Source organism: Rhinatrema bivittatum, chromosome 4 (assembly GCF_901001135.1).
Source record: "Rhinatrema bivittatum chromosome 4, aRhiBiv1.1, whole genome shotgun sequence".
In the NCBI taxonomy this organism is placed as follows: Eukaryota; Metazoa; Chordata; class Amphibia; order Gymnophiona; family Rhinatrematidae; genus Rhinatrema; species Rhinatrema bivittatum.
This window is the reverse complement of record NC_042618.1, coordinates 448,912,798-448,935,925: the sequence shown is the minus strand read 5'-3', so window position 1 is coordinate 448,935,925 and position 23,128 is coordinate 448,912,798. Positions and strand designations below refer to the sequence as shown.

General features: G+C 43.1%; 1 protein-coding gene across 1 annotated transcript in view; it reads right to left on the bottom strand.

Moving 5' to 3' along the window:
• Window positions 1–23,128, bottom strand: part of KITLG (KIT ligand) — a 192,916-nt gene that overhangs the window by 4,421 nt on the left and 165,367 nt on the right. The window contains exons 7-9 of the mRNA XM_029601649.1: window positions 9,796–9,908; window positions 6,866–6,945; window positions 3,028–3,099 (exon numbers count right to left, since the gene is read on the bottom strand). Of these exons, the coding sequence (XP_029457509.1) occupies window positions 3,060–3,099; window positions 6,866–6,945; window positions 9,796–9,908 (233 nt within the window). The 3' untranslated portion in view covers window positions 3,028–3,059. The remainder of the gene's footprint in view (window positions 1–3,027; window positions 3,100–6,865; window positions 6,946–9,795; window positions 9,909–23,128) is intronic.

Here is a 23,128-nt window from a genome sequence, read left to right as displayed (position 1 = left end):
GTGGTTCTGCCTGGGTCTTGGCTTTTTGGCTGAGAGAAGGTGACTTATCCAGGCTGGGTAACAGCGAATGACTGGCCATGAGCTTAGCAGAGCTAAAATCACTGAAAGCTGAGACTGCGAAGGGCCTGAATCACTGAATACTAAACAGTCATGAACCTAGTGGAGCTGAGAACAGAAGAATAGCAGCAGATCTGGAGATCGCATAGTCCCCAGGGAGCAAGGGTAGCCCAGAGGAGGAGTAATACCTCGCAGCAGATCCAGAGGTGGAGTTGGGTTCCCCATGAGGTTGTTGACCACAGTGGCAGTCCAGGAGTTGGAGTTGTGTCTACCAGGAGGGTGTGGGTACAGAGCCAGACCAGGAGGCAGTCGGGTCCACCAGGAGGGTGTGGACTCCAGTGGAAGTCTAGGAGGCAGAATCGGGTCCCCAGGAGAACATGGACCCCAGCGGCAGTCCAGCAGGTGGAGTCGGGTCCCCCAGGAGGGCATGACCCCACTGGCAGTCCAGGAGGTGGAGTCAGGTCCCCCAGGAGGGCACAGACCCCAGCGGTAGTCCAGCAGGTGGAGTCAGGTCCTCCAGGAAGGCATGGACCCTCAACAGCAGTCCAGGAGGCAGAGTTGCGTCCCTCAGGAGGGCATAGACCACTGTGGCAATTTGGGAGGCAGAGTCGGGTCCCCCAGGAGGGCCTGGATCCCAGCATTGGCATGGACCTTTCAGCAGAGCGGACCTCTCAGCAGGGCAGAAGGAGATGGTTTAGATACAACTGCCCACCAGCCCAGTTGCATCTTTTCACATGGGTGAGATTTGGAGAAAAAAAGAGGAGGATAATAATACTTGCTTAAGTGGAAAATTAAGAGGTCCCTTCTATTCCATATGGTGGTATACTGTGGGAGCCAACAACCCCAAATTCCCAAACAGTAAATGTTTTTGTATCATGTAGAAATGTATGTAGTTACGTGGCCAACTAACCACCGGTAGATTAGTGTGCTGTTTGACATCCTATTAGCAATGTACATAGTCATGCAGAAATGTATATGCTTGCATAATCCAATAAACCTGTATAGATTTGTGCACACTGCCAGCCTTGTTCACCCATTGTTTTCCTGGGGTGAAGGGAGGGAAATCCCATCCACTAACACCTTCTTCCCCAGGTGGAGGCACCGGACGCCAAGAAGCGAGGACTGAAGTCTGCCCTAGGGGGTCTCCCACCAAGACCCAGGAATGCCCCGCGAGGAAAGCGGACAAGGGTGCATTGCACTCCAGGGACCTCAAATCAGAAGTAGAATATATGCAGACAAAACTGAACTTTTCTTTGCACTACCATCCATGCCAGTCTCATTCCCTCCCTTTCTGTTCCCTGCAGCCACTTGGGAGGGAAAGAGGAAACTGGAAGGGAGGGGGGTGGATTAGGAAGGCAGTGGAGCTCTTCTCTATTCGCCTGGTCCTTTCCCTTCCTGTTCCCTGGGAGCGAAGCTAAAAGCTCAGGTTCTGTCAGAGGTGTAGGCCCCTAGTCAATCATATCTCTTAACACACAAAAATAAACACCATGGTGAAAAGTAGTACTTTGTATGGCTGTTGATTTGCACACACAGTCAAAGGATTTGTCTGGCTAGCTATTGGAGTTAGCTGGATAAACCCTGATGTTAGAAATTAGCTGGTGGGGTGGAGGGGAAATGTCAATCTGGGCAAATCGCTGCCTGCACAGAATTTAGCTAGGTAAGTAGAGGTGACACTGCAGCACTGACACATTAGCTGAATAAATAGCTATCCAGGTAACTTTATCCAGGTATATTCAGCGGCACTTTTAGCAGGGTAAGTGCCACTGAATATCGAGTTAAAGTGACCCGAGTAATTTACCTGCTGAGTGAGTTTTTTTTAACACATGGATTTTGTTTGTTCTGACAACTGACATCTTAAAAAATAGAAATGCCCAAAAAATAAAAACAAAACACCAGGCAGACGGATATTTTAGCAACAATGCTCGCCGCTGCCATGCAGAAGGACGCGAGTTGGATTCCTGGCGCAGGTCTTCCATTCCCCGAGTTGGCTTGGAATGTTGAATAAGCAGCATTCACAGCCACTGGGGGGGGGGGAGGAAGTCATAGTAGCGAGTTTTTCACTTTGGTTAGCTGAGCATATAAATCCCACACTTAATTCAACACCATCCCTCCATGTCTTTTATCTGCACTTTCCACTCTTTTCCTACAACCGCTCTCCATATCAATCCAAAGCGTGCCTAGAATCTGTTAATAGTAGCCTCCAACCCCTCCTCTGGTAGGCCATTCTGGGACTTATCTTCTGCTACGATTCTTAGAAGACCAACACTAAATTGAAAACCTTGGCTCCCTTCCATGTCTATATTGCCAAGTTCTCCAATAATCCACACAGCTACCAAAAACTAGCAAAGCCATCTTCCCAGACATCCAGCCTCCCCATGCTCATTCAGACTTGGTTTTAAACCACGGTCACTGCAAGCGGGTTCCCCTAATGCCTTCTTGGAAACCCAGTGCAGTCATCGTGCAATGGAAACGCTCAGTGGTCGGGATTTGGGGCCCATAATTGCAGAGTTCCAGATGGAGGTATGGAGCATGGCCCCCAGCCAAGGCCTGTCACTGCAATGTCTGGCTGGGAAAGGATATTAAGCAAAAGGAGGGGGAGGGGGAAACCCAGCCACTACTTAGCATTTTTAAAGCAAATACAATGACCTTTTTACTAATATCATGAACTGTTTTTATTTTTTTTTAATTGACAATAAACAGACCTTCCATTAGCAATTACTTAAATAACTGAAACCTTATCTAATTAGTGTAATACACACAGATCCGGCAATTGCTCTCTAACCAAATTTAAAGGAGGCTGCAGCACTGAGTACCACATCTGATGCCGTGTTGGCATGATTTGGCCAGGTTAAATCCATATGCTAAGAACTTCAGCTCAGGCCAAGTAAAATGCCAATTCTTTAAAAAAAAAAAAAATCCCACTTTATCACTCATTTGTACTGCACTTTCAAAATCTGTATCCAAACTTACCAGTGCATGCAATAGTAACAATGAAGAGACAGCTATACAGAGTGAGCTTCTTTTCCCGTCTGTTGTAACATACTGAAAGACATAACCAAGATCGGGTCACCATGCCACTGTGCTCTAATCTTTCTCCATTCTATACTTTACAGGTGATCGTTTTATAAAAGCTTTCCAAAAATAGATATTTCGGTCTTTTCCATACGTGTTCCGCCATTTCACGGCAGCACCTTGGATGATAGAATAATCAGTATTCGCAGCTCAAGGCAAACTTTTGTGCTTTCCTAATGGAAGTAAACTAGAGGGATTGCCCCAGATTATTCAGTTGCCTGTTTCATTATTCTGTTGTCAATTGCAGCCTTAGAGAAGGACAAGCCAGGGGATTGCCCAAGGTCCCCCTCACTTTAGGGGGGCTCCAAAGACTATCAGCACCGAATACTTGTATTATCAATATTGTATTAAGTTACTCTCATTGCATTTTCATGGACAGGGCAAAGTGAAATTGAAATAAAAAATGTTCAATTTGCTGATAGATCATTGAAATTAAGGGGTGAATTTTAAAAGCCTGGCATGCGCCTAAACCGGGAGATACGTGAATATGCCTGGCCAGGACACGCCAAGTGGTTTTTAAAAGCTACCTGTGTACACGCATATCTCCCGGTACGAGCACAAGTGAGAAAGCTCAAAAAAGGGGTGGGGTGTGGGCGTGGTCTGGGCGGTACGAGGGCGGGACATGGGCATTCCGGGACAAGAAACATGCACATAAGTATTTACGTGCACATGCATATCCCCAGGTCCCCTGTCATGTAACTTTACTACTGCTATGGATGTAAGTAATATAATAAAAACATCAAGGCTAGTAAGTGGGGTTTTAAGGGTTGGGGCTAACAGGGGGAAAGAGAGACTATGAAACTAGTGGTATTTGGGAAATCCTATTCCTTAACTGGGCGAACTGGGAACAAATTGGGAAGACTCACTATGGGGGCATGCATCTCTTATAAAAATTTTCCCCACTTACACAGGAGAGGCGGTTTTTGCATGCCCATGTCCATACAAAATTGTATGCATATGTACGCACATAAGGGTAGATTTTATAACATGCGCGCACATGTATGCCCGATTTTATAACATGCATGCACAGGCACGCACATGTTATAAAACCTGGGGTCAGCGCGCACAAGGGGGTGCACAATTGTGCACCTTGCGTGCGCCAAGCCCGCTCCGAGCCGCACTGCCTTCTCCTGTTCCCTCCCAGGCTGCTTTGAAATTGGAGCGGCCTCGGAGGGAACTTCCTTACACCCCCATCCCACCTTCCCTTCCCTTCCCCTACCTCCCCCGCCCTTCCCCCCTAATCTTTGATGATTTTTTTTTTTTTATTTCAAAACGTACTTCAGCCCTGGGGCTGAAGTAAGTTGCACAGGCCGGCCGACTGCTGGCGCGCGATCCCCCACCCCTTATGTAAAGCCCAGGGACTTACACGCATCCCGGGGCTTTACGCCTCTGGATTTACGCGTAACCTTTTGAAAATCCGGCCCATACAGCCTATTTTATACCATGTGTGCATATATGCGCATATATTATAAAATGTCCGTGTCCTTTGGCGCGAGCCGGAATACGCGCTTACATGTTCACCCGGTGCCCATATCAAAGTGCCTCTCTTGTCCATGGCCCCAACTACCCTAAGGCCACCGTGCAATTCTTTCCTCATATGGAGCCAGTGTTAAAGGGTTTTCCCCATTGTGTGTCTATGGGAAAAATGGTTAGTACATAGGACCCCATGGTCTTTTTATATTATTCTACTACCAAAAAGTGCTCAGTGTTTCTTGGGGTGTCTGCATGTGGGTGTGGTGGTGGCCTGTGGATGTATGCCTCTTCCTTTGTGTGTGTGTGTGTTTGCCTGTGCCTGAATATGTGGGTGTGTCTGCATGTATGAGTGTGTGTATATGTGTGCTTGTGCCTTTCCCTATGGGGCCTGTGCCTGTATGTATAAGCCTCTGCCTGTGTATGTGGAGGTGTAGGTGTGTGTGTGTGTGTGTGTCTGCCTGTGCCTGTTTGTGTATGTGTTTGTGTGCCTATGTATGTGCGCCTGCGTGTGTGTGCAGCCTTTGCCTGTGGATGCTATTACCATAAAACACATCCCTTTTCCTATCGCCGGGGATATTTAGTGCATTTTGATAAATCCAGGCCAATGATAGCAGAACACTCATTTTCCAACTAAGTAAAATTCAAAATCATTTAAGTAAGTACAGGACTGACTTTGCAATAAGTCTGTAGAGGCAATCAGTTGTACTGCTGTGGGGCAAGTGGCGAATATCTAATCCCATTAAGGTAATCTTCATGTCCATTCAAAAAAGCAAGACTCTCTATGGGATTGTAGGCATAAAACCTGGCTACGACTTTTGCATTATATCAGCCAGATTTACCTTCAAGTTTACCGGATAATTGCTTTAAGATAGGGACGGTAACTTTCAAAGGAGCGCACAGGTGCACACTGACGTGCATGCATTGGCACACGTCCAGGGATATGACCATTTTATAACATTTATGCATGTTATACAATTCACTGGGGGGTAGATTTACAAACACGGCGCGTTCGTGTACTTTTGTTGACGCTCCAGGCGCAAACAAAAGTACGCGGGATTTTAGTAGATACGCGCGTAGCCGCGCGTATCCGCTAAAATCCGGGATCGGCGCACGCAAGGCTATCGATTCCGTATAGCCGGCGCGCGCCGAGCCACGCAGCCTACCTCCATTCCCTCCGAGGCCGCTCCGAAATCGGAGCGGCCTCGGAGGGAACTTTCTTTTGCCCTCCCCTCACCTTCCCCTCCCTTCCCCTACCTAACCCACCCGCCCGGCCCTGTCTAAACCCCCCCCCTTACCTTTGTCGGGGGATTTACGCCTCCCGGAGGGAGACGTAAATCCCCGCGCGCCAGCGGGCCGCTAGCGCGCTGGGACGCGACCTGGGGGCGGGTCCGGAGGGCGGGGCCATGCCCCCGGACCGCCCCGGGCCGTAACCACGCCCCCGGGCCCGCCCCCGAAACGCTGCCGACACGCCCCCAAAACGCCGCGTCGACCGGGCCCGCCCCCCGACACGCACCCCTCGCCAAACCCCGGGACTTATGCGAGTCCCGGGGTCTGCGCGCGCCGGTAGGCCTATTGAACATAGGCGCACCGGCGCGCAGGGCCCTGCTCGCCTAAATCCGCCCGGATTTAGGCGGATTTAGGCGAGCAGGGCTCTGAAAATCCGCCCCTGGGTGCACACATGTGTGCCCAATTTAAAATGGACATGCACCTAGTTGCATAAATCCTGTTTTTTAACATGCAAGTCAGGGTATTTTATAACGAATGTGTCCATGCCATTGCCAGTTTCACCAGTTCGTCCAGCAGTTTGCCCAGTCAAGAGCTAGGTCCTCAAAATCCCAGTAACCCCAGACCTTTTAAACCCAACAGAAATGGCTATTTTATTTTTTATTTTTTAAGCTATACCTCCTCCACAGCAAAAGTAAACTTACATGGCGCTAGACCTAGGTATGCATCCAGGTGCATAAGCATTTATGCGCACATCTCTTGACCCCTCCCTGGAATGCCCATGCCTCACCCAGACCACACCCACACCCTCCCCTTTTTGAATTTCAGTGAGATGTGTACACATCTCGGAGTTTTAAAAATACTGTGGGTGCATGTGAGCCCGACTTGTGCGCGCATCCCCGTATTGATATGTGCTCTGGGTTTTTAAAGTCTACCTCATAGTGAGCAAGCTGTGAAGTGGCCATGGTAAAAGTCTTCGGAAATTGTTTGCTCTGCAGCAATATGAAAGAGTAAAGATAGAACGTGGAAAAAAAAATACCTGTTTAGTTCAAGATCCTCCTTCGTTTCGTTGCAGTGTGCAGCTTCCACGTTCTCCATGCTTGGTTTCTGCTGCTTGAGCTGTGTGGGAAAAGATACATTTCATACTGCTTAAAAAAAAAAGAGAAGTTACTGCTTAAAAAACATCTTTCAAGAGCAAAGTTTGGACAGGGCCAAGATTCGTAATACAATCTCATTTGCAAGGTTTCAGTGCAAATATTAACGCCTACGGTAAGAAATTAAAAAAAATTAGGCCACACAGAAGTCCTTTTCCTGGTGCTGCTGATTTTAGGGATCATTTTAGTACATAGGCCTCTGACAGGCTTTTCTACAACCAACAAGGCTGCCTGCCAACCTCCTTTTAGCTATTTAGTTGCATTTCTTCTTCAGAAATAGGGACGCTGTGTTGCAGAAAAAGGAGGAAGGCACGGGACAAGATGGCTGCAGGTCAGTAGCCACTAACTGCTGAGCTCCATTAATTTCTTGTTTGTGTCTTTCCTCCACCGCTATGTCTCCCAAAGAGAAAGGAAAAATGCTGGTGGTGTTTCCCACTGAACCCCCGCTGTTTCCTGGTAAAGATTATCTCTTTCTTTGCGGCTCCCGTGGACCCCGGTTTTCTCAGGAGCCAGTTCTCCATTGGAGCCACCGGCAAGGGAGCACTGGGGATTCCTGGAGACGAGGTCTCCCTCAGCCCCCGAGAGCTGATCACTTCGCTGCAGGAAAGGTGTCCCCCTTGCAGTGCAATTGCTGGGATGCCGGCGGAAATGATGGTGTCGGCGTCCATGCCGGTAGAAACTGCTCAGGATTGAGCGTCCTTCTTTCCATCTTTGGCAATGTTTGGAGGTCCGGGTGCTGTCGTTTTCCTTCCCCACCGTGACAGAGATATATCGGGGATGCGGTTGGAGACTTCTAACTTGCATACAGTTTCTTCGGTTGCTTCCATTTCATTGGAATTTCTCCAGATGCCCAAAAAAACAGCGACCATAACACTGGATTCTCTGTGGGAAGTTATGGAAACTTTTTCTAAGATTTTGTGCCTTTCTGTTTCTAAAATGGACACTATGGTTTCTAAACTGAACCCTCTTGTTGAACAACATGAAAATGCCTTAACTGAGCATTCAAGACAATTATCTGTAGTCCACCAGGATATTCAAAACATTCAGGGGGTTCAATCCACTACAGTTCGAGACTGTGGAATGCTTTCTCGAAAGCTTGAATCGCTGGAGAATTTTTCACGTTGTCTGAACTTCGGATACTTAATTTTCCAAGAATTCTGGGTTAGCCTCAAAAATTATTTTTTGCAAGTCCTTGAGATACCTCCTGGTGAACTTCCCTCGATTAGTAAAATTACTTCTTTATCTTTATCTGCTCAACTACCTGCTGGCATCTCTCCCTACAGTTTCCTCCATCGAACCTTACTGATTTTTTGGAGTCATCAGGACCAGATATCGTAGAAAGAGTTACTTTGTTAATTTCCTTTGTTTCTGACACAGACCTATCTAAAGTGATGTCCTTATATTTCCTAAAATTGAATTCTCCTTTTTATGGGCAGAATCTTATAATTTTTGCCAGACATTTCAAGGTCTACTCAGCAACAGCATAGTTCTTAGCTCTTAGGAAGGATATGCTTGAGGTATCCTTCGAAATTTCACCAAGCATTTACATCTGAGACTTTTGTCTTTTTTGTTCCCGAGCAATTAGAATCCTTCCTGAACGCTAGGAAGTGAATTAAGTCTCCTCCAGTTCCCACAGACTCATACGGGCCGATTTTAAATTTTAAGTGCGGGGGGTACATTTGCGCGTGCTACCCGGCGTGCACAAATGTACACCTGATTTTATAACATGTGTGCGCTGCCACGCGCATGTTATAAAATCTGGGGTCGGCGCGCGCAAGGGGGTACACGCTTGTGCACCTTGCGTGCGCCGAGCCCAAGGGGAGCCCCGATGGCTTTCCCTGTTCCCTCAACTATGGGGTAGGTTTTCAGGGGGTTTTGTGCGTATCCCTTTGAAAACCTACCCCATAGTGTTTAATAGGATCAGCATATAGCTTGTTCGGGGGTTCTCTATCTGCTATAGCTTTTTCTATATTAAATTTTTCTTTTTTTCTCCCTTAATTTCTGTCCCCTTCCTTTCCACTGTTTCTTTGGTATGTGGAGAACATTGCTTTTAATTACCAAGATGTGTAATTTTGGTTGAAATTGTAAAATATCTCTGGATATAGATTGGAGATTTGTTTCTTTCTATTCATATTTTTCTTTTAAAGTATGTTTTCCCCTTATTTCCATAGCAAAGTTGTCAACTCGCTTTATTTTCATAAAATGCACAAATAAAGACAAAAGGAGGAAGGCCCAAAAGCAAACTGAAGACTCCGAACTGAGACCTGAAATCAGTTTTGGAGTAAAGTAACATTTCGTTTCTTAGAACAATAATATATCCCGGTCCATCATGCATAATGCATTTACATCAAAAGTAAAATGATGTGGTCCAAGAATAACAGAAATAGGTTTCTCCTAATTTCCGGAAGCCTCATATGTTTTGACAACCCAAAATATATTCTGCCAACTGTCCATTTTCACAGTCGTCTTCCTAGTTCCATTTAATAAGCTTTCGTACAGTACTCGTTTCTTTGCCAGGAACTTAGATTTCACGGTAGTGCTATTACCCAGTTATAAGAAGGTAAATGAAGGCACTGTCAAAACACAGGAAACCTCTGCCAACCTACTTCTGTTATTCTTTGACCACATAATTTTATTATTGATGTAACAGTATCACATATGATGAGCCAGGAAATATTAATTAAAAAAACAAATGTTAAAATGAACCAAGAAAACAAACAAACAAACAAACAAAAAAAATGAAATGAAAAGGCCAAACTGCAACAAATTTGATCTGCACATTCCTAATGCCTATGTCGTCTGAAGTACTTCTTACCCTCCAACATGCAATTCCAAGGACAAACCCAACAAGAAGAGAAGGCAACGATATCAACGCCATGCTCACTGCTGGGACGTTGGAGTAGTTAGTAGAATCATTGGTTTGAAAACCTGCAATGAAATATTACTTATTGTTTAATGGAAGGTGAATAGTCTGCATAGAAAAAACATGGTTTTGTTTTCCATTTATTTCGTTTTTTCATTTTGTAAAGTTTAACATTTCATTTTATTTTTAGTGTGCACTTTTTTTTTTTATAACATGCGGGCTTTTGCAGTCAGCAAACACACTGGAAAATTTTTAACAAGCACTAAAACATGAATGATATTGCAGTAGTTTTTTTTTTTTGCTTCATTTTGGATAGGAAATGACACAAAATGATATAACATATCTTGTTGATATTTTCATTTCATTTTAAAATGACAGCACATCCCTATAGTTCTCATGATGATCCACAAGGACATCCATAACATCTCCCCCCTCAAGCTAAGCAGCCAACTTCGTCCGCACACTTCAGACAGACCTGTCAGAAGAGCATACAAAGGCTCACTGTATGCCCCCCCTGGCTGAAACCTACTTAAGAAAGCAAGCGCTATCAACAGCAGGTCCCACTCTATGGAATACGCTTCCCCCAGAACTCCGTCAAGAATTCTGCCCTCAGACTTTCAAGAAAAAACTTAAAACTTGGCTTTTCAGTCAAGCTTTTTCCAGAGACTTAAGCACTCACTGATGCTGCTCCACGGACAAGGACTAGGGCTCCTCTGACAAGGGCACGCAGTACTCTCAACCTAGTCCCCCCCCCAGGCCTTATCTGCGGCCCTCTTCCCTTTGTTATTTCCTTCGTTCTTTCCCTGCTTATTTCACCTGCCCCCCCCCCCCCCCCATGCCCAGCCTCTCCCCATTCAGTATACCATAATTTGACATCTTAGACCCACTGACCTAAGCATTAGCTTACCTTACCAAGTAACCTGTAATTTGCAATCGGTTCCTATCCTTATATGTAGTAACAGGTAACCGGTTATCTCATCACTTTCTTATTTGGTATCTAAATTCTGTTCCCCTAACCAGCGCCTCAATGGAGTGAGTCCTCTGCCTCTTCTCTCCAGCCCCCCTAGTGTCCCCGTCTTTACTGGAAAGTACCCCAATTTTTAGGTTTATATGTATATTTTATTCTGTATTGATGTTTTTACTCTATTGGTTGTAAATGTTCCTTGTTTCAAATGTTCCTTGTATTGCTCCCACGCGACTGTTCTGTTACACTGTAAACCGGTGTGATCTGTATTCTATACAGGAATGTTGGTATATAATAATTTAAAATAAGTAAATAAATATTGAGGTGCTACACAGTACTTTCCTCAAAATACAACTTGTAGGGCACCAGTTTGGACTCAGTGGGGTAAATTTTCAAAAGAGTTCCATGCATAAAAGTATACATCATAGCAATTTTCAAAAGCTCATTTGTGCGTGCAAATCCTTTTGAAAACTCAGTGAAATTTCAAAGGCGTAAAAGTGGCTATCTTCTAAAGCCCACTGAAGCACGTAAATCCTTTTGAAAATTATCTCCAGTCTTTGTAAATGTGAACATTCCCCCTATTAAATGATTTAAAAAGTATTTGAAAGCTGCAAATGCACAAGAAGACTGAAAAGGCCATTGCTCAGTTCTACAGCTATAAAAGTCCTATCTTCAAAACATGTGTTTCTCATCCAAGAGCCAAAGGAAATACATGCAGTATTATCATGGCAGTAAAACAGCAAATGCTAAATTATGAACAGCAAAGAAACCTCGCCAATTTTCTATTCAAATGTGATAGTATTTAAAGAAGAAAAGAGCGGCTATTGTTATTCTGCTCATAAAAAAAGAAAAAATTGAAATCTGGAAACAGAAAACAGTTGAAAAACAGATTTAGAGTGATCTTAGAACATAAGAACATAAGAAATTGCCACACTGGGTCAGACCAAGGGTCCATCAAGCCCAGCATCCTGTTTCCAACAGAGGCCAAACCAGGCCACAAGAACCTGGCAATTACCCAAACACCTAGAAGATCCCATGCTTCTGATGCAATTAATAGCGGTGGCTATTCCCTAAGTAAACTTGATTAATAGCAGGTAATGGACTTCTCCTCCAAGAACTTATCCAAACCTTTTTTTGAACCCAGCTAGACTAACTGCACTAACCACATCCTCTGGCAACAAATTCCAGAGCTTTATTGTGCGTTGAGTGAAAAAGAACTTTCTCCGATTAGTCTTAAATGTGCTACTTGCTAACTTCATGGAATGCCCCCTAGTCCCTCTATTATTCGAAAGTGTAAATAACCGATTCACATCTACTCGTTCAAGACCTCTCATGATCTTAAAGACCTCTATCATATCCCCCCATCCTCCCCCAAAAAATGCTCCTCAACCAGCTTTCAATGAACCACCCTCTCCAACTTACACATAGAAGCCAAATTGGAAACCCCCCCCCCCCTGCCCTCCAAAGGACTGTCATACGGAATCCGAAAATCCACTGTAAAACTGTCCCGCAAAACACCCACAGCAGCACGGTTAGGTTTGTCCCAACAAAAACAACAAAGAGGTAGGGATGTGCATTCATTTTATGGGAATAAGTAAAACAGAACAAATAAGGCCATCTTTGCATGAGGCTTGACTCAAGTGTGGGTGGTGCCATGTAATATGACCGTGCAACACGTGCTGGCCGCTCCTGACACAGACATCGAAGTGACTTCAGTGATGCTCAGAAGAGCCGGTGCCACCTTAAGAGCACCAGATGGGGCAGGATTTAACTGGGCTTTGCTTCTGCCTTTATGAACCACTGGATCATCAGGGAATGGGTAAGTGGGGGCCAAGGAAGTTCTCAGCCCCATGCCCTGCCAGTTCAATTTTTAAGCAGGGGCTTTAGAAGGGCTCAGCCAGGCTCCAGCAGAATAGGCTGCTCCCATTTTGTGGGAGGAAGAAGGGTGGAGGGGCCTGATGAAGGCTTCTGTTGGGGTGGTGGGGGAGGGTCAGAGAGCCTATTCATTCTTTTGTTTGGGGGGGGGGGGTAGCATTTAATATATACATATTTTTTGGGGGGGGGAATGAACCAAACAAAACATTAGACAAACTGAAAAAAGCAAATCTCCCCGCCTCCCCAAAATGAAAATGCAAACAGAAACACAATATTTTTGGCTGCACATCCCTACAAAGAAATTGGTGGCACCTTATAGATTATGCAATTTATTGAGACATCTGATAACGTAGATTCTTGCACTTGAAAGCTCAGGCCTCAATAAATCTGTTAGTCTAGGAAGGTGCCATCTGCCTCTGCAGGTTTTGCTGCTATAGACCAAGATGGCTGCCCCTCTGGAATTTTGCATCAACCATGAGAAAATCCTGTTGCAAATATGTATACTAGGAAGGCTGGTAATATATCACCTACATGTTCCAGAAGATGAAAACCCGAAAGTCCTGTTTCAAGTATGCATGCCTCTCCGTCCCTACTGACACACGGGAGGATATGTGCACTTCTCCATTCACTCAGGGCCATGTTGGCCCTGTCATATCTCCACCCAGCTTTCACTCTTTATAGTTTTGGGTTTTTTTTTTTGGTCTATGCTCGCTCTACACAAATTCCCCCGAGGCGCAGCTACCCTCACAGATTTCTTTCAGCACGCAAAACATCCCAAGGCACACCTGAGCTGCTGCATTTGCAGGGCAAGTGTGGCTCGTATTAATTGTGTCCTTTAGTAAAGGAGCATAAAACCATAGCTTGGTTTTTGTGGTTTTACTTTTTTTTCATTATTTAACAAAAGCAAACATATTAAGCTGTTTAAACTGGCTTACCAGTGTTGAAACCCCAAGATGACCAATCTGATTTCCCACGTTAGTTCCTGAACACTCAGTATGCTTAAAACAGCAATACTGGTTTCGTTTTTGAACATATCAGGTCTGCTTGTTTCTGAAGGTTGATTCTCATTTTTAAACTGGGGTTGAGGGGTCTTCTCTGTATTTTTTTTCCCTTTCGTTCTAAATATATTTTACTTCTGAGAATGTTCACACTTTGAAACACCAGATGTGCTTCTAAAGCTCTCCTTCAGCTTTCCAGGACTTTGTTTTCTTAGCAAGCATTAGAACAGCTGCACCATATTTTACTTAGGATTGCAATGGCTGGAGAGAATTAGGAAAAGCAGGTTGAAGACCCCCCCCTGACAGCAACAAAAGAAAAACTCCGCAGGAATGAAATAAAAATCAGAATGAAAAAGAAGGAGCTTAAAACTTTTAATGGCAGAATGAATTACCTAAAACATTTTTACTACCTCTGGATTAAGCATGAGTTACATTGCAGGTACTCTGGGGGGGGGGGGGGGGGGGGAGGTCATGAACTAAGCTGTGGTACAAGCCGATCATTATAGGCAATTTAAAAAAAGCCATGTACAATGAGCTTATTTGCTCACCAGTATATGCAAATCAGATGATTAACAGAGTAATGCTATGCAAATCGAACAATGTCACGTGCCTTAAAGTTTGCAAGTGGCATTATTTGCTGAAAGTTAACTACACTTCAAACGGTGTAGCTAACTTTCCCCAGGAGCATCAGGATTGCTAACACACGTCCCAGTGCTCCCAGGTCTTTCCTTAAAGGGGCCATGTGCCCCCCAGACTCCCCCCAACCCAACAGCCAGTATTAAAAAATCTGGGGGTCTCATGACATCCCTCCATACCCCACTGCCGCACCCTGAAGCAGAAAAAGTGTAAAAGATGAAAACAGAAAGAGCAACAAACCCTATAAACTCTATCCATGCATTAATTTATAGATCTGTCAGCTTCATAAATCTCCCTTTGTTGTCATGTGCTCAAGAAGCAGCCTCTGTAAAGGTCTAATGCCAACTCCCCACAGATGCTATTCTAAGCTAGGAGGCAGTATTCCCTGCCAGATTGCTTTTAGACAAATTGAGGTAGTGTTGGTTTAAGTAGCAGAATTTATATTCATTCATTTATTTATTTATTTATTTAGTGCTTTTCTATACCGATATTCATGATACAGATCATATCATATCATAGAAACATAGAAATGACGGCAGAAGAAGACCGAATGGCCCATCCAGTCTGCCCAGCAAGCCTCACACATTTTTTCTCTCATTCTTATCTGTTACTCTTAGCTCCTTGTTCTATTCCCCTTCCACCCCCACCATTAATGTAGAGAGCAGTGATGGAGCTGCATGCAAGTGAAATATCTAGCTTGATTAGTTAGGGGTAGTAGGGGCAGTAACTGCCGCGATAAGCAAGCTACACCCATGCTTATTTGTTTTACCTAGACTATGTTGTACAGCTCTTGTTGGTTTTTTTTTTACTTCTCCCCTGCTGTAGAAGCAGAGAGCCATGCTGGATATGCATTGAAAGTGAAGTATCAGGCACATTTGGTTTGGGGTAGTAACCGCCGTAACAAGCCAGCTACTCCTCGCTTTGTGATTGCGAATCCTTTTTTTCTTCACCCCTGTTGTTGAAGCTATGCAGGATATGCGTGAAGCATCAGTTTTTTGTTTTTGTTTTATTTTTCCCCCTGCCGTTGTTTGTTGTTTGTTTGTTTGTTAATTTTTTTTTCCCCTGCCGTTTGAAGCAGAGAGCTTTGCTGGAAATGCGTGATGTATCAGTCTTTCTCCCATGCCGATGCAGCAGAGAACCATGCTGGATATGCATGGAAAGTGAAGTATCAGGCACATTTGGTTTGGGGTAGTAACCGCCGTAACAAGCCAGCTACTCCCCGCGTTTTGAGTGCGAACCCTTTTTCTTCTCCCTTGCCGTTGTAGCAGAGAGCTCTGCTGGATGTGTGAAGTATCAGTTATTCTTCTCCCCTGTCATTGAAGCAGAGAGCTATGCTGTATATGCATTGAAAGTGAAGTATCAGGCATATTTGGTTTGGGGTAGTAACCGCCGTAACAAGCCAGCTACTCCCCTCTTTGTGAGTGCAAATCCTTTTTTCCATTACCTCTTGCTGTTGAAGCTTAGAGCGATGTAGGAGTCACAGTAAGCATGTGTATGTTTATTTAATAAGGGTATTGTGTCAATAGCCATCATTCTGGCGAGTCACCCACTCTTCATTGGCGGCCTCTTGACTTTATGGATCCGCAGTGTTTATCCCACGCCCCTTTGAAGTCTTTCACAGTTCTGGTCTTCACCACTTCCTCCGGAAGGGCATTCCAGGCATCCACCACCCTCTCCGTGAAGAAATACTTCCTGACATTGGTTCTGAATCTTCCTCCCTGGAGCCTCAAATCATGACCCCTGGTTCTGCTGATTATTTTCCTACGGAAGAGGTTTGTCGTTGTTTTTGGATCATTAAAACCTTTCAAGTATCTGAAAGTCTGTATCATATCACCTCTGCTCCTCCTCTCCTCCAGGGTGTACATATTTAGATTCTTCAATCTCTCCTCGTACGTCATCCTATGAAGATCCTCCACCTTCCTGGTCGCCCTTCTCTGTACCGCTTCCATCTTGTCTTTGTCTTTTTGTAGATATGGTCTCCAGAACTGAACACAGTACTCCAGGTGAGGCCTCACCAAGGACCTGTACAAGGGAATAATCACTTGGAACAGGGGGAAAACATTAGCATAACCAAGGAGAAAGCGAAAGTTACAATAAAACAGGGGTACTCAAACTGGGAAGAAGAGGAGCCAGTGTCAGAGGAAACTCGGAACTAAAAAATATCAATACAACAACATTTACAGTTTGGATAGATGAGCATATATGCTCATCTATCCAAACTGATAGATGACCAGAAAGGAAGACAACTGGGCCAACTGGTCCTTATCTCCCCATCAAGCTTGGATTTGCCAATAGGCACGCACACAAGGCCTATTCCTAGGGAAGGACAAATCTGGAGGCAGCAAGCCAGCTGAAGACTTACCACCTGCCAGCTGCTCTAAGGCTCACTCAGCAGAGAACAGCCCTTTGTTTCCTGCTCCAGCCACCAGGAAGGAAGGGAAGGGGATGAGGCTAGCACATTTAAAGCAGAGCAAAAACAAATAAGAGCAGCTCTGCTCCCTAATCCAGCCCCTCCCCCTCCTGTTCTGTACAGAGTGTTGGGAGTTAGATTTTGGGTCGATGGGGGGCAGTAGCATCAACTTTATCTAGGAGTCACAAAAACCTAAATCTCTCACTATCTGCTATCATTTACTATGTTACTGCTGTATTTAATAAAACATCCACTGGACTTGGAATGCTCATAAAGACAGAAAAATACTGACACTTGTGTGAAGGAGTCTGGAGTGGTTAATGAATAACATTTTATTGCACTATGATCTTCCTGGGTCTTTTCTGAAAACAGCCTTGTGCAAGGTTTCAAATAAGGTTTTGTTCATAAGATTGGATAAATATTTTAATTCTTTGAAATTTTGTTGGTGAAGTGCTTGAAAGTCAAGTATAAAAGGCCAATTATACTATTGCATTTGCCAGAAATTATTCAAAAGAACATAGATTAGCATCTGCACTCAGCTAGCTAGTTGCTCTGCTGTTTCATACTGGATGTGATTCACCCAAATACGTTTCGGCTTCTGGAGAGTTATTAAGAAATAGGAAGCACATTCCCTCCACTCTCCTCAATACCAACTGCTGTAAAAGCAAATATCCATTAAAAAAAAAAAAGTGATCATGGCCTGCAATACAATATCCGGAATGTGGAGGAGGAGGAGGCACCACACAGGCTCCACCAGTCTCTTACTCCACTCACAGATATCCATGCCTTTCATCTACCTTAGACCCAACTTTATTTACTTTTGCTGCAGGTTGGTCAAAGAGAAGGCAAGGGCACTCCCTTTAAATTGGAGCGACTGTGAGTCTTAAGAAAGGTTTTTGCACTTTGGGAAAAAAAATATAGGAAAGTGTTCCAGACCTCCTTCTTTTTCTCTGTCAGGTAAAGTGAAAACAGAACAATATTTTAAACATTAGCTGAACTTTTCCATGCAAGTGTCACTTTCAGTGGGCCAACACTCCATCAGGAATAACAAACTTAGGCCTAGATTCATCAAAATGCTAGAAATTTCACATGAATAGTGCCGTGATAAAAAAAGGGGTATGGTTAGGGTAATTTGTCACTTACCACAATGTGTGCCATTTTAGCACTTTGCATAGATATTTTACCACAAAATGTGTTAAATATATTGTGCCCACAATATTTCCATTTCATGAGCTAAGTAGAGAGAGAGAGAGACTCTTTATAAGGCTCTTCTAGTAGCCAACTATTTATACTGCTGTAGGAGGGTCATCTAGTAACTTGAGGTGAGGTTTTAGCGATGGACTAGGATTTTGGGGTCAGTTTTACATGCACAGTACACATCCGTGAAGATTGGATGTGATTTGGAGTGAGGAAACTTTCACAAAGATGAGATTTCTACAATCTTCTCTCACCCTAGCTTGATAGTACCCAGGTAGAGATGCAGTATCTCAAAAAGTACCCTAACCACTCCCCTTTTTCTATCACAGGCATTATTCTAGCTTTAATTATAGCAATTTGATAAATCTAGTTCTTAGATGGTATATTCAGCAGCAAAGATATACTACTGAATATTCCCGGAGAAATCGCTGTTTAGATAGATAAGTATTAGCTGTCTATGTTTCAACCTGCTATTGAGCAGGTCTAACTTAGGTGGATAAGTTATCTATCTAAGGCTGAAGATCGCTACTTAGCCAGATAACTTATCTGGCTAAGTAGCGCTGGCCCATTCCGCCGATTACCCACCCACAAATTGACTGGCTAATAGATAGCCGGATAAGTCACTTATCAGACCATCCAGCGGTGTTGAATGTAACTGGATATTCAGCAACCACTAGTTGCTATCTGCCGGCTGAATATGGAGCCCCTTAAATCCTGCAGCATTTTCCACATTAAACTGTTTGCAAAGCTTTAGTATGATTACCTTGTCCCCATCTGGATTTCCATTTGAAAAAAGACAAAAACCAACCAGTTAGCATCCACAGTAACAGTAAATGTTGGAAGAAAAATACCCAATTGGTCCACCCAGTCTGCCCAGCAAGTTTTCTTTTAAAGTTTTTAACATTTTTAAAATATTTTCAGGGTAGTAACTGCTGCTCTGTGCAGGTTACCCCACTTAACATAGGGTACCCATTTTCTTTCTTCCTATCCTTTAGCCACTAAGGATCCTCTGTGTTTATCCCATGACCTTTTAAATTCCATTACCATTCTTGTCTTCAATACCTCTTCCAGGAGGGCATTGCATGCATTAACCAACTCATTTTGGCAAAAGGAAAATGAAAACAAATATTAAAAATGTATGCTTTAATGGTTTTTAGTTTCTATTTTTTCATTCTTTAGTCCCTAGTTGAGAAAGCAGTAGTGCCTTCAGAATAGTTACAAAAACATCTTCTGTGTAGCCGGCTCCCTGGGCAGGCTGTCATGCACCAGACTGGATCCAAGACTTCTGGCCAGTGAGGCCATGTATTCCTGACCATGTCAAGTAAGGGCTACACTTAAACCAAAGTATAGTTGCACAAGAGAAAGTATAAAGAAAGGTGACCAAAACGATAAAGGGCATGGGATGGCTCCCTGTGAGGAAAAGTTAAAGAGATTAGGGCTGTTCATCCTGGCGAAGAGATGGCTGAGGAGAGATATTATAGAAGTCTAAAACATCATGAATGGTCTTGAACAGGTAAATGTGAAATGGTTATTTACTCTTTCAGATAATACAAGAACTAGGGGGCACTCCATGAAGTTAGCAAGTAGTACTTTTAAAATGAATCGGAGAAAATTCTCTCTCACTCAACAGACAATTACACTCTGGAATTTCTTTCAAGAGGATGTGGTTAAGGCAGTTAGTGTAGTTGGGTTTACAAAAGGTTTGGATAGGTTCCTGGAGGAAAAGTCCATAAACTACTATTAATCAATAGGCAATAGCCACTGCTTGTTGCCGGCATTCGTAACATGGGATCTATTTAATGTTTGGGTACTTGCCAGGTACTTGTGACTTGGATGGGCCACTGTTGGAGATAGGATACTGGACTTGATGGACCCTCGGTCTGACCCAGTATGGCAGATCTTATGATCTTAAGATGGTTGACAATCATAAAGAGCAATGCTGAGGGATATTTTTAAAGGAGACAAGGGAAATGCTTCAGCTTTCAGGCCCGGCAAAACCTTCGCTATGTTACTCAGTCAAGTCATCAGGGATGGGGACTTTCAAATTTGTCAGCAATGGAGGAGGAAGGAAAGGATTTTCCTTACCCCTAAAGAAATTTTCCATATTACTTTCTATCATTTTTATCATTCTAACATTTAGAATTTTTATTTCCTTGCTCTGTCACACTAAGGTCTAGGCCTACAAACTTTCTCTTGGTTTCTTTGTACCGTATTTGCACTAACACTGGCTAAAAAACATAGAAATATAGAATATAAAGGCAGACATAGACCACATGTTCCATCTAGTCTGCCTGTTTTCCCTTCCGGTTGCAATATCACAGATCCTACTTTATTGCCATTTTCCATTTGCTTCCCACAACTAAGCATCCTCTGTGCTTATCCATATTTTCTAGCATTCTGGCATTTTTTGCCTCTACCATCCTTCCTGTGAAAATGTTCTTCCTTTTGTCACTTACACCAGAGTCAACTCCCTTTTTAAGCTCATATAATGACCTCTTGATCTAAAACTTCCTTTACACTGAACTGAAATAATGCTTGACTTTTGTGCATTATTTATAATTCTAAGGTATTTTAACGTCTTGTTTCCTATTGTCCCCTCCTCTCCTCTAGGTTATACATATTTAGATCATTAAGTCATACCTCATAGGGCTTATAATGTATACACTGCACCATTACAGTAGCTGCAACCAAGTATGAAGTACATTCCATTCAATGTTAAAACAGGTTTATGTAAATGTTTTGAAGGTCAAATAGAATACATTGATTGTAATGCTTTGTTCTTTAGACAGATGTGGTATTTTTTTAACATGCCCAGAGCTAAGTAGGGAGGGCAAGTAATCAAATGCAAATAAATCAAATTAATAAATTTTCAGGAATTGAAATGAATGGAGGCTGCTGTCTCCCTAGACCTCTTTTCTTCCTTGCCTGCTAGGCAATAGGAACAAAAGTTCCAAAATACAAAGGGAAAGGGATAGCCATAAGGTAGTTAAATAATATAATCCTTAAAAATTATTCATGAGAAGCATTTTTCTATTAAATCTAAGAAACATGGGAGTGAAAGAATTTTCTGGATTATTTAACCATAGGAGGAAGAAGATCACCTTGTGTCTTACTTCAATTTGATCAAAACTAAACAAGCAGGGACTACTGTTTTAAGCAAGTGCTTGTAGCAATTTAAAGGTAGATCATGGTTGTGGACTGGCTATTAGCACCCTATCTGTACTTGGAGAACAATTAAGGTCACAAGTATTTATTTTCTTAAAAAAAAACAAAATACCCCAATGCATTTTTATTTATTAACCAGGCTCATGTCATCAGTCAACATTTTAAATTTTTTACTGTTCAAACACTGTAACACACTAGACGATAGCAGAAAAAAGAACAACCTACTCATCAGGTCTGCCCAACTATTCTGGTCTACTCTGCTAAGGACATTTCTCAGCTGCCAGGCATAGAAGCTTTACCACTTGTACCCCCTTATCCACATACATTTTAGTAAATTATGCAGAGTATCATTGCACAAAATTGTAATAAACAAATAAAGGGTACCAGAGTTGAATGGTGTTCACTTTACAATGACAATAATTCATGCAGTTAAAACACTTGGATAAATGATCAAGGGAAGGCTGTACAAGGTATTAAAAATTTATTTCAAGAACCAAAAGAAAACCTATAGTCAGTCAGTCAGTTCATCATAAGGAGTAGTAACAAGCCAGCTTCAGCAATGCTTCATTATATCACAGTATCCTTCAACAAACCAAGACAGATCTGCATTAAATAAGAGAGGGGACAACCTAATGATTGTTTTTTTCTTTTACATCTTCAGAATGTCTTACATTTTTGCTTGCCAAATATTATGGGAATTTGGGATTCATCCTTGGGCAACCCTTCTCTTACTGAACATATACAACTATGGTCTACGATACCCCCAGCAACCTTTTGTGAGCGCATACTCGTTGTTCAAATCTTTTCAAGCCATGCTCCTATCCTTAGTCTCTTTCTAAATTATAGCAGACGTGGCCAGCTGGTTTTAAAACAAATGTACATCCCTCGAGAATATTACTGCTTTATAAATTTAAACTAGGAAGTGGGGGTGGCAGGAGGTGGCCAGTGAAATTGGAACGTCACCCTTAAGCAATACAGGAAGTGGGAAGACAAAGTAACAAAATCAATCAGTTCAAAACAACAAAAAAGGCAACTAGGAAAATCAGCAGGAAAGCTATGACCACAAATGCTTGTAGTTTGAGCAATGAAATCCCAGACCTGCAGACCCTAATGTTAGAGGCGGAATTGGACATTGTTGCTGTTATGGAGACATGGTTCAATGAGTCTCTTGGTTGGGATGTGGCCATCCCGGGCTATAACTTGTTAAGGAAGGACAGAGAGAGCAGAAAAGGGGAAGAGTAGCTCTTTATATCAAAAACAATATCCAAGCAACTAAATTGCTAGGGATGTGGTGTAAAGAAGAAGCATTATGGATTGTCCTAAAAAGAGAAGATGGTGCTTCCATTTTTACGGGTGTGATCTACAGGTCTCCAATCCAAACAGAATGAACTGGACAGAGACCTGATTGAGGACATCCAAAAGTTGGGAAAGAAAGGAGAAGTGTTGTTCTGGAGATTTAAATCTTCCTGATGTGGATTGGAGCATCCCTTCTACAGAATCTACAAAAAGTAGAGAGATAGTGGATGCCTTTCAAAGTACTCTGCTCAAACAAATGGTAATGGAACCCATGAGGAAGGGTGTAATCCTCGATCTAGTACTCACTAATGGGGATAATGTCTCTGATGTTCGGGAAGGGGCTCACCTGAGTAGTAGTGATCATCAGACGGTATGGTTCGATATTGCAAATAGGATACAGAGAAGTCACACCAAGATCCAAGTTTTGAATTTCAGAAATACTGACTGTCAAAATGGGGATGTACCTGGAGGAAGAACTGGAAGACTGGGAGAAAATGGGTGAAGTGGAACAACAGTAGGGCAAATTAGAAAGAGCTACTACAAAGGCAACAAATCTATATATTAGGAAAGTAAAGAAGAGTAAGAGGAAAAAGAAACCAATATAGTTCTCAAAGGAGCTGGCTGAAAAAATTAAGGCAAAAAGAACAGCATTTGAGAAGTATAAAGGATCTCAAAAAAAGGAACACAAGGAAGAAAATCTGTTAAAAATGAGGGAGATGAAGAAAGAAATCAGGAAAGCAAAAA